Raw genomic sequence first — 13,024 nt, forward strand, 5'->3', positions numbered from 1 at the left:
GGAGAAGCCCCTCCCTGTGTGAGCGAATTGGCCGCAGGAATGTGTGTGGGAGTATGCGATCCCGCAAGTAACTAGGTCCCGTGCCATGGAGCGCTTTAAAGATGGTAATCAGGACCTTGAAACGCACCCGAAAAACCACAGGTAGCCAGTGCAGCTCGCGCAGGAGAGGTGTTACGTGGGAGTACCTAGTACTCCCCATCACAGCCCGCGCGGCTGCGTTCTGAACTAACTGCAGTCTCCGGGCGCGTCCCAAGGGCAGCCCCATGTAGAGAGCGTTGCAGTAGTCCAGGCGGGACGTCACCAGCGCATGAGTGACCGTGCGCAGGGCATCCCGGTCCAGTAGGGGGCGCAATTGGCGCACCAGGCGAACCTGGTGGAACGCCCCCCTTGCCACGGCTGCCACATGGTCATCCATTGACAGCCGGGCATCAAGGAGGACGCCCAAATTGCGCGCCCGTTCCACAGGGGGCAATTGTTCGCCCCCTATGGCCAGTGATGGAATCAGCTGGCTGAACCGAGGTGCCGGTAGCCACAGCCACTCAGTCTTGGAGGGGTTGAGTTTGAGTCTGTTGTCCCCCATCCAGACCCCGACGGCTTCCAAACACCGGGACATCACTTCGACAGCCTCGTTGGGGTGGTTTGGGGTTGAAATGTACAGCTGAGTATCATCAGCGTACAGGTGGTACTCAACCCCAAAACCACGGATGATCTCACCCAGCGGCTTCACATATGTGTTGAACAGGAGAGGCGAGAGGACCGACCCCTGTGGCACCCCACAAGTGAGTGGCCTCAGGGTCGACCTCTGCCCCCCTGTCAACACACATTGCTTCCGGTCGGAGAGGTAGGAGCCGAACCACCGCAAAACGGTACCTCCGACTCCTATCCCCTCCAACCGGTGCAATAGGATACCATGGTCGATGGTATCAAAAGCCGCCGAGAGGTCTAATAGGACCAGGATAGAGGAACAACCTCTATCTCTGGCCCTCCAGAGATCATCGACCAACGCGACCAAGGCTGTCTCTGTGCTGTGCCCGGGTCGGAAGCCGGACTGGCGTGAGTCTAGATAATCGGATTCGTCAAGGTGTCGTGGAAACTGCTGCGCCACCACATTCTCGACAACCTTCGCTAGAAAGGGAAGGTTGGAGACTGGACGATAATTAGCTAGCTCCGTTGGGTCGAGTGAAGGCCTCTTAAGCAAGGGCCTCACCACCGCCTCCTTCAAGGCAGTTGGTAAGGATCCCTCACCCAACGAGGCATTCACCAGGCCCAGAAGCCAGCCTCGAGTCACCTCCCAAGATGCCAGTACCAACCAGGAGGGACACGAGTCCATTAAACTTGTGGTGGGTCGCAGCCGTCCACGCAACCTGTCCAAATCCTCGGGGACAACAGAATCAAACTCCTCCCAGAATGGTCTCACAAGACTCACTGTTGGCGGCCCGTCCGGTCCACTGAAGGGGGCCCATCCGCTCCGATCTGAGCGACTTTGTCCTGCAGATATTCCCCAAACTCCTCTGCTCTGCCCTGCAATGGCGCTCCCTGCATCCTCTGTGATAAGAGGGAGTGGGTCACCCTAAACAGGGCGGCAGGGCGGTTATCAGCGGACGCAATAAGAGCGGCACAATATCTACGTTTGGCCGCTCTCAATGCCACAAGGTAGGTCCGTAAATAGGCTCTTACCTGTGTTCGATCAGATTCGGAGCGTGAGGACCTCCACCTGCTCTCTAGACGTCTCCTATGGCGCTTCATCACCCTCAACTCCTCGGTATACCAAGGAGCTCGGGTGGGTCGCTGCCGCAGGAGAGGTCGCAAAGGCGCGACCCGGTCTAAGGCCCCAGCCGCCGCCCTATTCCAGGCGGCCGCTAGGTCCTCCGACCGAGCGCGGGTCAGGGCTACAGGTAATGGCCCAAGCTCCGTCTGGAACCTATCCGGCTCCATCAGGTGCTTGGGGCGGTACCAGCTTGGACCGTCTGGTCCCGCCTCCTCGCGGTGGGGGGTAGCGCCAGGGAAGTCCAGCCGGAGACATGAGTGATCTGACCATGACAGGGGTGTAACAGCTAAGTCCCCTATTCCCAGATCACTCGTCCACTGCTCAGATACAAAAACAAGGTCCAGTGTGTGGCCACCTTCGTGTGTGGGGCCCTGAATTAATTGGGTCAGGTCCATGGCTGTCATGGAAGCCATGAACTCCCGAGCCACCTCAGATGCTGCTCCCGTTGACGGCAGGTTGAAATCCCCCATAACCACGAGCTTGGGGATCTCAACCGCCGTCTCCGAGATCAGCTCAAGGAGCTCGGGCAGGGCCGCTGATGTATAGCGAGGAGCCAAGTATACAATCAGCAGGCCCAACTGCCTCCCTGGGCCCCATTTCACACCAAGGGACTCACACCCGGGTATCTGAGGAACAGTGAACTCCCTCGGTTCTAGACCTTCCCGTATAACTACCGCCATCCCACCACCCTTACCCAGGGCCCGAGGCTGATGGAATGCACGGAAACCCGGTGGGCACATTTCCACGAGGGGTAAACCACCCTCGTGGCCCAACCAGGTCTCCGTTATCCCTGCAAGGTCCAGCTCCCCCTCAGAGATCAACTCATTAATGAGGGGGGCCTTGTTGGTCACGGACCTTGCATTGCAAAGCATCAGCCGCAGGCCCCGGCTCTGTAGTTCCTGGCCACCTAGGTTGCGGGGGTTGGTACAAACGACCGGACGTAGCCAGCAGCCACGGTCTCCCAACCGACCTTGGGATCTTCTCCTGTCCTCGCATCCCCCCCTCCCCACGACCGTTGTAATCAAACAACCCTCTGTTGGAATAACTTGTTCCTTCTCCCCCCCCCCACCCCGCTCACTTCCCTCCTGGACTCACCTGTTCGTCTGGCACTGGCTCCTCTCCCGGCCTGGTTAACCCCCCCCCTCCCTGGAACCCCTTAATAACAATAAAAAACATTTAGATAAAAAGCCCCTCAGCCTCCGTTTCTTCCACCTCTCGGGGTTCGCAAACCCGTCATCAAGGCAGGCCCTTGAAAGGGCCAAGGACCATACCTGCGAGAGAGGGGCCTCCCGCAGGCGGAGCAGGTCTAACCTCGAATAGATAATTAAAAGCCCAGTGGGATCAGGGTGCAGATAAAAAAGTTGATAGACGATGAGTTGGGGTCTTGGTGGGAGGAAGGAGATGTTAATGTACTTGGATGAAAAAAAAAGGGGGGGAATGATCGAATATCTCTTAGTTGTGTAAAATGGCAAAGATGTATAAAATGGCAAAGATGACCAGAAGGTGGGAGATTATTCAAGATGGTTCCAGAGGCTCCCACCCGGCGCTCCAAGGTTCTCCAAGGTTCAGGGTAAAGTTTGGGGTAGAGCTCTCCAAAATTCACCAAACTTCACAAAGGTTCACAAAGACTCGTACTAGGCATTTGGCGCCCCCCTGCTGGCGTCGACAGGGCCCGGGGGGGGGGGGGCATAGGGGCATGGGAGCAGCAAGGATACGATGGAAAAACAACAGGAGTCCCTGGCAGTGGCGACCTTTCTTTCCCCTCGCACGCCGCCATAACCATCTCCAATTAGTCTCTCCCGGCTGACTCCCAGCCTCCTAGCCTTATCTTGTTCTCCTCCCCGGTCTTTTGTTCTTCTTACCAGAGTCTTTTCACAGCCAGCATCAATGCAATCCTCGCACCTCACACCCATCAGTCCTGTTCTACTGTTCTCCTCCCCGGTGCCTTGTTCTTCTTGCCAGTGTCTTTTCGCCGTCAGCGCTAGCGCCAGCGCAATCCTCGCACCACAACGCGCTGCGCTGCGCGCCGCTACGCGCCGCTATTGCCGCCATTGCTGCCCAGCCTTCTCCTCGCTTACAGCCTTCCTTCCTTTCCTCCGAACTCCAAACTCCCCCGACCACCCTGGCAGCCCGAAACGAGCTCAAAACAAGCCAGGGTGGACGAGCTATCAAACTCTCGGGCCTCCAATGACATGAGGCCCGGCGGCAGTCCCTTATCCCGTCGGGAGCTCCATGGCGTTTCTCCGGAGCTCAGGAGGCGACCGCCATCACCGGAAGCTCCTCCTCCTCTCCCGCTTGTGTCCGCTTCACATGTCCGCCCTTTCCAATGCTCCCTGCAGGCTTCCCCATATGGAGAGTCAGTGGGGAAGCCAATGAGAAGTCAATCCTGTTTCCCCTGCCTTTTCGCCCATCGATGGTCACCCTGTTTCTTTGTTCAAGTCAGGCAATGCCTGTGAAGCAAGGACCCAACAAGCCACAGGTTCTCTAGTGTTAAACTAAGAATGGATCCTGATCTTCTCAGGGTATTTAACCATCCGTGTTGCAAGCAAGGGGTAAGGCGCTCAAGCAATTTGCAGCCAACGCCTTTGCTTTCGGGGTTACGCTAAGCCTGGCTCCTCCTGGTGTGGCCAGTCATAGGGCCACATGACCGAACCCCATGGGGCAGATGGAAAGCTGTTCTCTTTGACTCCGAGGCCACACAGTCTCTCACTCTCTAAAGTCAGAGTCTACCCTCTCTACATTCTGAAAGGAGAACAGAAACCATTTCCGGTCTGTGGCACTTCCAAAAGGAGATGGGAGGGGGGAAAGGGGAAATCGGCAAAACTTTGCTCTATGCCAGCATTTCTCAACCGTGGCAACTTTAAGAGGGGGGGGACTTCAACTCCCAGAATTCCTTGGCCAGGATGGGGAATTACCGTATTTTTTGGAGTATAAGACGCACCAGAGTATAAGACGCACCCAAGTTTTGAAGAGGCAATTTTTTTTTAAAGTAGGTAGGTAGATAGAGGGATAGAGAGGGAGAGAAAGAGAGAGAAATACAGTAGGTAGGTAGGGAGAGAGAGAGAGAGAGAATAGTTCGGTAGGTAGGTAGATAAAGGAATATATATAGAGAGAAATATATATATATAGAGAGAAATACCGTAGGTAGGGAGAGAAAATGTGTAGATAGGTAGGTAGAGGGATAGGGATAGAGAGAGAGAAATACAGTAGATAGGTAGGGAGAGTAGGTAGGTTGGTAGGTAGAGGGATAGAGAGAAAAAGAGAGAGAGATACAGTAGATAGGTAGGGGGGGAGAGAGAGTAGGTAGGTAGGCAGATAGGGAGAGAGAGAGAGGGAGAGAGAGAGAGAAATACAGTAGGTAGGTAGGGAAGGAGAGAGAATAGGGAGGTAGATGTTTCCATTATCCATATGCTGGAGAAGGAAATCGCTGACAATCTGCAGCACTTAAGACTTCGTTTCTGCTGGGACAGCACTTGATCCACGTAATTCTCATCAACCACTCTAACTAAACAGCTTTCCGAAACGGGGAAAAGTTTTTGCACTCTGCAAACCTCCCCAAAAGGGCCCACTTTTCATGAAAATGGGCCCGTTTTTTTAAAAGGCATGAATAGCATGGGGGGGGGGGGGGCAAAAACAAGCAAAAAGTGCCCAATTTTTTTTGTTCAGAAAATTGCATGCATAGCCTTATGGAGGCATATAGAGTGCTGCTGGGGGCTTGTGGGGGAGGGAAACGGCCCGTTTCTTGCTCATTTCTGCCCTCCCCAGCCCCCAGGAGCTCTCTGAAAGGCTATGCACGGCCATTTTAGTGAAGGGGGGCGGGGCTTCAGGAGGCAAAAAATGCTTTATTTGGTGTATAAGATGCACCCAGATTTTCAGCCTCTTTTTAGAGGAAAAAAAGTGCGTCTTATACTCCGAAAAATTTGGTAAACTAATTTTAAACATGGGTGAACTTCAACTCCCAGGATGGGGAATTAAACCAATGTTAAGATGAGTGAAGGTCTGTAGAGATTCTCAGTCATCCAGATCATGTCCCCCCCAAAGATGCTTTTTTAGGAGGCAACTGGATTTTCTGGTTTTTCTTTTTTCTTCGAAGATGTTTCACTTCTCATTCAAGAAGCTTATTTCTGACTGGAGGGGGGGGGCTATTGATTTCCCCATCCCCCATCCAGTCAGAGCTGAAGAAGCTTCTTGAATGAGAAGTGAAAAGTCTTGGAAGAAAAACCTGAAAGTCCAGTTGCCTCTTGAGGAACCACCTTTATGCTGAGGGGATTTCAACTCAATGAGTGACTTTAGCTTTTGCATGGGAGCCCTCCATGGTTGTGTGGGAAGCCCCCCCCCCCTCGAAATATTTTGGGGAATATTAAAAGAGGCAGAATATTATATTTCCCTGAAGGAGAAATGGAGAAACATGTTCTTAGAGGCAGAAAGCAGCCCCCAAGCCTTTCTCAATAGCCCCCAGCAGATGCTTAAGGAGATAAGGAGCTGAGTGAAAGAGGAAGCCAACTATCCAGATGGCTCCATTCATAAGCAAAGCAAACACTGCCGGCAGTAGCCCACTCAAGACAGGATGTTTGGAAACTCCCTGCAGCTAAGGTTTGACAGCTAACAAAAGCAGAATGGTAAGATTAGAACAAGCATCCCCTCACCCAAGATCCAACACAGGACGGAAGCCACCAGCCACAATAACAATTACCCAACACGCTTTCAGAACACAAAAGCCCCTTCATTGCACAATCCCCAGAACAGTTCAGACTTCAAAGTCACAGACACCTATAAAGACCCATCCACTCATTCAGCCATTTGTCCGGCTGCCCCAGAAATTCATGCTGTGGTTCTCTTCACCAATAAACAGAATCCTCCTTTCCAACCCGCCTCCCTGTTATTCCCAGCGTCTTTTCTCCCGGCTTGGAACTGGACCAGGTGGAATTTTCCTTCCAACCGTTGTGCCATCGGAGGTGCCCATCCAACTCCCACTCGTTGCTCGGCTCCATGCCCCCGCCCCCCACTCCCCCCGCCCCAGCTCCAGCCAAGGATCGAAGTGGCCTCACCTCTGTGTGCCCAGGGCTTTGATGACCGTCGAGAGGAGTCGGCCGTCCTTGGCTGTGACTTGGGTGACGTACTGGGGGCGTCCGAGGTCCGAGTCTTCCACTGACTTGGACAACGTGGCACTGCCCGGGCAGTCACACAGTGAGCCGGGGAGGTGGCAGCAATCACCTGTTGTCATGGCAACGGGGGGGGGGGGTAGGCACTGGATTCAGCAGCCAGACAGCAGATTCATGATAAGCTGGAAATGAGAAAAAGAGAGAAAGAAAGAATGAGAAAGAGAGAAAGAGAGAGAGAGAATGAGAAAGAATGAGAAAGATAAAAAGAGAAAGAGGGAGAGAAAGAATGAGAGGGAGAGGGAGAATGAGAAAGAGAGAATGAGAAAGAGAAAGAATGAGAAAGAGAAAGAAAGAATGAGAGAGAAAGAGAGAGAAAGAATGAGAGATAGAGAGAGAAGAGAGGATATGAAACAAGAAAGGCCTGTGCACGCCATTCCTTTATTTATTAAATTTTGATTAATTAATCCCAGGTAGTCCTCGACTTATGACTGCAAATGAGGCCCAAAATTTAGGTGGCAAAGTGAGAAACTGCTTCAGCGACTTTTGCCCCACGACTTTCCTCGCCACATTTGTTCAGTGAATTGGTGCAGCAATTCAATGAGTAACACGGTCGTTAAGTGAATCTTGGCTTTCCCCATTGACTTGGCTTGTCGGAAAGGTCGCAACCCGGGATGTTGCAACCGTTGTAAACATGAGTCGGTTGCCTGCCAAGGACCCGAATGCGAATCCTGTGACCCTGGGGCTGCTGCAGCCGTCCTAAGTGTGAAAAGAGGGTGGTAAGTCGCGGTTCTTTTCAGCGCTGTTGTAACCCTGAACGGTCACTAAATGGACCGTTGTGAGTCGAGAACTGGCTGTCATTTTTGTGCCGTTCTTCTCCACTTCAAGGTGACTCTGGGCTTCTCTTTTTTAGCAGGCAATCCAAAGTTTTCCCACGCTAGTTCATTTTGATCATATGGATGCAGGGGTGTCAAAGCGCTTAAATCTGGCCCAGGGTGCCCCGGGACCCCCCTTTTCACTGGCAGAGGGATGCAGGAGCCCACCCAGGCCGAAAACGGGGCATGGGGGGGGGGTGCGCAGCTCCCCCCTCCGTTTTTGCTGGCAGAGGGCAATCAAAACAAACTAAAAATATTTAGGTTCTTTTATAGCATTTGCTATCAAATGAAGTATGTTTTCATAGCAGCTTTTGCCTTTGAGCATCCAAGAAGAGACGGGAAAGGAGAGAAGGGGAAAGAGGAAGGACAAAGAAAAAGAAGGGAAGAGAGGAAGGAAGGAAAAAAGAAGGAAAGAGGGGAAGGAAGAAGGAAGGAGAATGAAGAGGGGAGGAAAAAGAAAAGGAAGGAAGGAAGAAAGAAAGAAAGGAAGGAGAATAAAAAGGGAAGGAGAAAGGGGAATAAAGACGGAAGGAGAAAGGAGAAAGGAAGAGAAGTAAGGAAAGAAGAGAAGGGAAATGAACAAGGAAGGAAGGAAGGAAATTATAATGACAGTGAGGGAGGGTCTGAGGAAGTCCTGCCTTAGCATTCAGCCACCACAGGTGCCCCCAACACAAGAGATGTCAAGCTAGAACAATTAACCAGTGGAACAACTTGCCACCTGAAGTTGCAAATGCTCCAACACTGGAAGTTTTTAAGAAGATGCTGGATAGCCATTTGTCTGAAGTGGTGTTGAGTTTCCTGCCTAAGCAGGGGGTTGGACTAGAAGACCTCCACGGTCCCTTCCAACTCTACTATTCTAAAAAGCTGCCCAAGCGCCCTGGCCACACCACCCACCCCGCCCCCAAGGTCAAACACAACCCTGATGTGGGCCTCAATGTAATTTTTTTTACACCCCTGGGCTAAGGGTTTTTGTGAGTTTTTTAAAAGACCCACAACATCTATCCTGCAATTCTGGCAGCCACCAGAGATTCCAGCCAAGGGGACTTGTAAAATACAAAAGAGGCAAGCCGGGGTGGAAAATTGCCTTCGACAAGTTCAAAGTTGTGTCTTTAAAACCCCCCGGAAGGGATTCCCTGGAGCTTTCTGGAAATAGATGCTACCTACCAACAACGATGCCTCAGTAAGCCAGGAATCAGGCTTCAGTCTTCCCGAAAACAGACCAAATGTTTTGTAACTTTGGAAAGGAGTCTCTCGGAGAGGAACGTGGGGGAAATTTCCCTCTCGTTTTCCCAAAAAAAGACGCGTGAGTCAAAGTAGACGGTCGAGTGGAGCGCTGATATTTTTCAAAATGAGCCTGCAACTTGACCACTTGAAAGGAGGCTTGATTCCCTCGGGGGGGGGGGCTCTGGACCTGTATCTCTTCCTGCTCTGGTGCAGGAAACCCCCATCGCCGCTGACCTTTGGCCCTGCTGGCTGCAGCAGCGGATGGAGACCAATGGTCCCATCGCACCTGGGACGGTCAGGAAGGCCTAAGAGGGAGAAAGGTTCAGAGGGCGTAGGAAGAACGGGTGCAGGAAATGGGTTTGGCCAGTCTAGAGAAAAGATGGGGGGGGTGAGAACAGGACTCCAGCATTTGAGGGGCTGCTGCCCCAAAGAAGAGGGGGGGGGGGTTGTCAACTTATTTTTCCAAAGCAGCTGAAGGCCAGGCAAGGAACAATGGATAGAAACTCATACAGGAGAGAAGCAAACTGGAATTAAGGAGAAATTTCCTGAGAGTGAGAAAAATTATGGAACTGCTTGCCACCAGAATTTCTGGATGCTCCATCACCGGAGGCTTTTAAGAAGAGACTGGACAACCGTTTGGTCTCCTGCCTGAGCAGGGGGTTGGACTAGAGGACCTCCAAGGTCCCTCCCAACTCTGTTATTCACACCTGGAGTCCTGCACCCAGTTCTCGTCAGCATGATATAAAAAGAGGTTGAGACTCTAGAAAAGGAGCAGAGAAGAGCAACCAAGATGATGAGGGGACTGGAGGCTAAAACATACAATGAACGGTTGCAAGAACTGGGTAGGTCTTGTTTAATGAAGAGAAGGACCAGGGGAGACACGATAGCAGCCGTTTCAATATCTCAGGGGCTGCCCCAAAGAAGAGGGAGCCAAACTATTCTCCAAGGCACCTGAGGGCAGAACAAGAAGCAATGGGTGGAAACTAATCAAGGAGAGAAGCAACCTGGAATTAAGGAGAAACTTCCTAACTGTGAAGACAATGAACCAGTGGAACTGCTTGCCACCAGAAGTTGTGGGTGCTTCATCACTGGAGGTTTTTAAAGAAGAGACTGGACAGTCACTGGTCTGAGATGGTATAGGCCAGGGCCTCCTGCTTGGGCAGGGGGTTGGACTAGAAGACCTCCTAGGTCCCTTCCAGCTCTAGGATTCTAAGTCTGCCTCTCTTAAAGCCTACTGGCTAGGGAATTCTGGCTGTTGAAAGCAGAGGGTGATCGAACCTGGAAATACAGACAATTTTGGGATGGCAAACAATTAATCCTCCTGCCTTCAGAAGTTGTTGGTGCTTCATCACTGGAGATTTTAACAAGAGACTGGAAACTAGCTGTCTCAAATGGTAGGGACTCCTGCTTGAGCAGGGGGTTGGTCTAGAAGACCTTTAACACCCCTTCTAGCTCTATTCTGATTGTATTGTGGCCTGTCAGCCACCAGCCCCTCCAGCAGCTGTATCAGAGGAGGAGGAGGAGGGTGGGTGGGAGTCAGGGTCAGCATCAGGGCAGCCTGAGAGCTCCGAGGGTGGGAGGGAATGGAGCTGTCTGAGAGAGGGGGGGTGGGTGGGAGGGTGGAGCCTGGGCCGTCCATCAGCCCTCAGATGGAGAGTCAACAGTTCCCAGGTCTGGAGGTGGCTGATGAGGAAGAGGAGGAACAGCTGGGCCCAGTGCCTGACGCACAGAAGGCAGAGGAGAGGAGAGCAGTGGAAATCTATGGGACGGTCCTTGGGACTGAAGAGCCACTGCTGCTGGAGAGGCCCCACCCGAGCTCTGGGGATCAAAGGCAGGGGGCGGATGTGAATAGATGGGGCAGACCACCATTCATCTTCCAGCCGGACGGCCTTGTTAGCCTGCGGTGAGAGAGGAACCTTTTGCCGGGGCTTCTGGCGCTCCGAATCAAGGAATCATGGCTTCAACTTCCGAGGGTTTGTTGTGCTTGGGGAGCTGGGTCAGAACAGATTGACCGATTGACCCTCTGGGTGACTCTGCACAGCCACAGGTTCCACAGGTGGGCACCGGTTCCTGGCATGGGAGTGGTGAGAGCAACCCGCTCTGGCTTCCACAGTAGCCCCAAGGCAGAACCATCCGAGGGACAAAAGGAACCAGCCGCCGTGTGAAAAGCTTCCCAGCACCAGGTGGAAGACATTTGCTTCTGGCTGACAGTCAGAGAGGCTCAAACTGCTGAATTGAAATCCCCTTTGCTTTTGCTCAGAGGGCAAAGGACCTGCCTATGGATTCCAGGTCTCCCTGTTTAAGGGTGAAAGGAAGCAGCCCAAGCACCAATCAAAGAAGAATTAAGCCCCCACATGGAGCAAGCGGAGATTTAGCAGAATAAGGGAGTCATGGAGGAAGTTAGCACACACACCCCTCTCTCCTAGAAACATGAAATCTCCTGGGAAATATTGAAAGAGGCAGAATATTATATTTCCCTGGATCGGAAACGGAGAAACGTGTTTTTAGGCAGGAAGAAGACTCGCTCTTCATAGCCCCCACCTTTGTTAATGGGTGATTAAAAGGCCTGGGTCAGTCTATTCTACATAACAAAGATCCCCCCTTCAGCTCCAGGGTGATGGGGTTAAGGCATGATGGGATTAGCCCTTGACCCATCTCACCCCGGGGCACCTGGGAAGAAGCAAGGCTCAACCAGACATGGACTCAAACCACAGCCTAGAGAGTTGCCCCCACATGGGCCCCCGGGAGTCTGACAACCAATCAGAAGACAAGCTCAAGATCAAAGGCCAGAGAGGGGATAAAACCAGGGACTTTCGGCATCTCTGTCTCTGTTTTCTTCTCCACCCAACATCTGGAAGCCTCTGATCCCCCTTTTCCGTTCAGGATCTCAAGCCACGTGATCCTGTCCACCATTAAACCCTCTTTCCAAGCAGCCTCTGTGTTTCCAGGGTCTTTTTCCCCCCACTTGGAGCTGAACCCAGAAGGACGTTTTCTTCCAACAGTCGGAAGGGACCTTGTAGGTCATCTAATCGCCCGCCCCTCCAAGCAGAAGACCCTACACCGGAATGGGAAATGTGTGAACGCCGACCTCCCAAGGTTGCTCACGAGGCCCTCAAATCCTAAGACTTCAGGTAATTGTCTATGGAGATTCTCAGCCAAAGGTGTTTTGTTTTGTTTTTTCCCAAGAAGACGTTTCACTTCTCATCCAAGAAGCTTCCTCCACTCTGGCTGAAGAATTCGCCATCATCCAGCAAGAGCTGAAGAAGCTTCTTGGATGAGAAGCGAAAGATCTTCAAAGAAAAAGCAGAAAGGAGAGAAAAGGTGCGTGCTTCGCCAGAGAAGCAAAGTTGAACTCTCTGTGTGTGTGTGTGTGAGAGAGAGAGAGAGAGAGAGAGGTGCCTTTGAGTCAGTGTGGTGTCTTAACAACGGCCTTTCAAAATTCAAAATTTGGTTTTTTGCCTCCATCCCAGGGATGAGAGGAAGCAACCAGGCCAAGGGCTGGCTGTGTGCCCAAGGCAGGACTAGAACTTGCCACACTTAAATGGTTACGTTTCTGCTGCTAAGCGAGACACCTGTTAAGTGAGTTCTGCCCCATTTTACAACTTTTCTTGCCACCGTTAAAGTGGATCGCTGTGGTTGTTAAGTGAACATGGTTGTTAAGCGAATCCAGCTTCCCCGCGGACTTTGCCTGTCAGAAGGTGACCCCAGGGCACTGCAACCGTCATAAACATGAGTCTGTGGCCAAGCAGTTCCGATCAGAGGGATGCTACAATGGCCCTCAAGTGCGAAAAACGGCTGTCAGTCACTTTTTTCAGCACCAGTGTAACTTCAAACGGTCACTAAATGAACTGTTGTTATTCTGAGGACTACCTGGAGCTGGTTTTGTGGGTTTTCTTGACGCCCCTGAGCCCTCCCCCCTCTTGGAACAGGGGCTCTATCCGTGTCTTGCACCCGTGGCATCTTTAAAGTGAGTGGAGGAACTCCCAGAATTCCCCAGCCAGCTTGCCTCCTGAGGGATTCTGGGAGCTGAAGTCCATGCTGTTTTAAAGGCCAAATGA

At 52.2% G+C, this 13,024-nt stretch overlaps 1 protein-coding gene across 3 annotated transcripts in view; it reads right to left on the reverse strand.

Moving 5' to 3' along the window:
* MARCHF2 (membrane associated ring-CH-type finger 2) overlaps positions 1-13,024 on the reverse strand; it is a 79,142-nt gene that overhangs the window by 5,884 nt on the left and 60,234 nt on the right. For all 3 annotated transcript variants that reach the window (XM_081936424.1, XM_081936422.1, XM_081936423.1), the window contains exon 2: positions 6,817-7,052. In XM_081936424.1, coding sequence (XP_081792550.1) covers positions 6,817-6,992 — 176 coding nt within the window. In that variant the 5' untranslated portion in view covers positions 6,993-7,052. The remainder of the gene's footprint in view (positions 1-6,816; positions 7,053-13,024) is intronic.

The sequence above is a fragment of the Natrix helvetica genome (genome assembly GCF_964273705.1).
Source record: "Natrix helvetica genome assembly, chromosome: 1".
Taxonomy (NCBI): Eukaryota; Metazoa; Chordata; class Lepidosauria; order Squamata; family Natricidae; genus Natrix; species Natrix helvetica.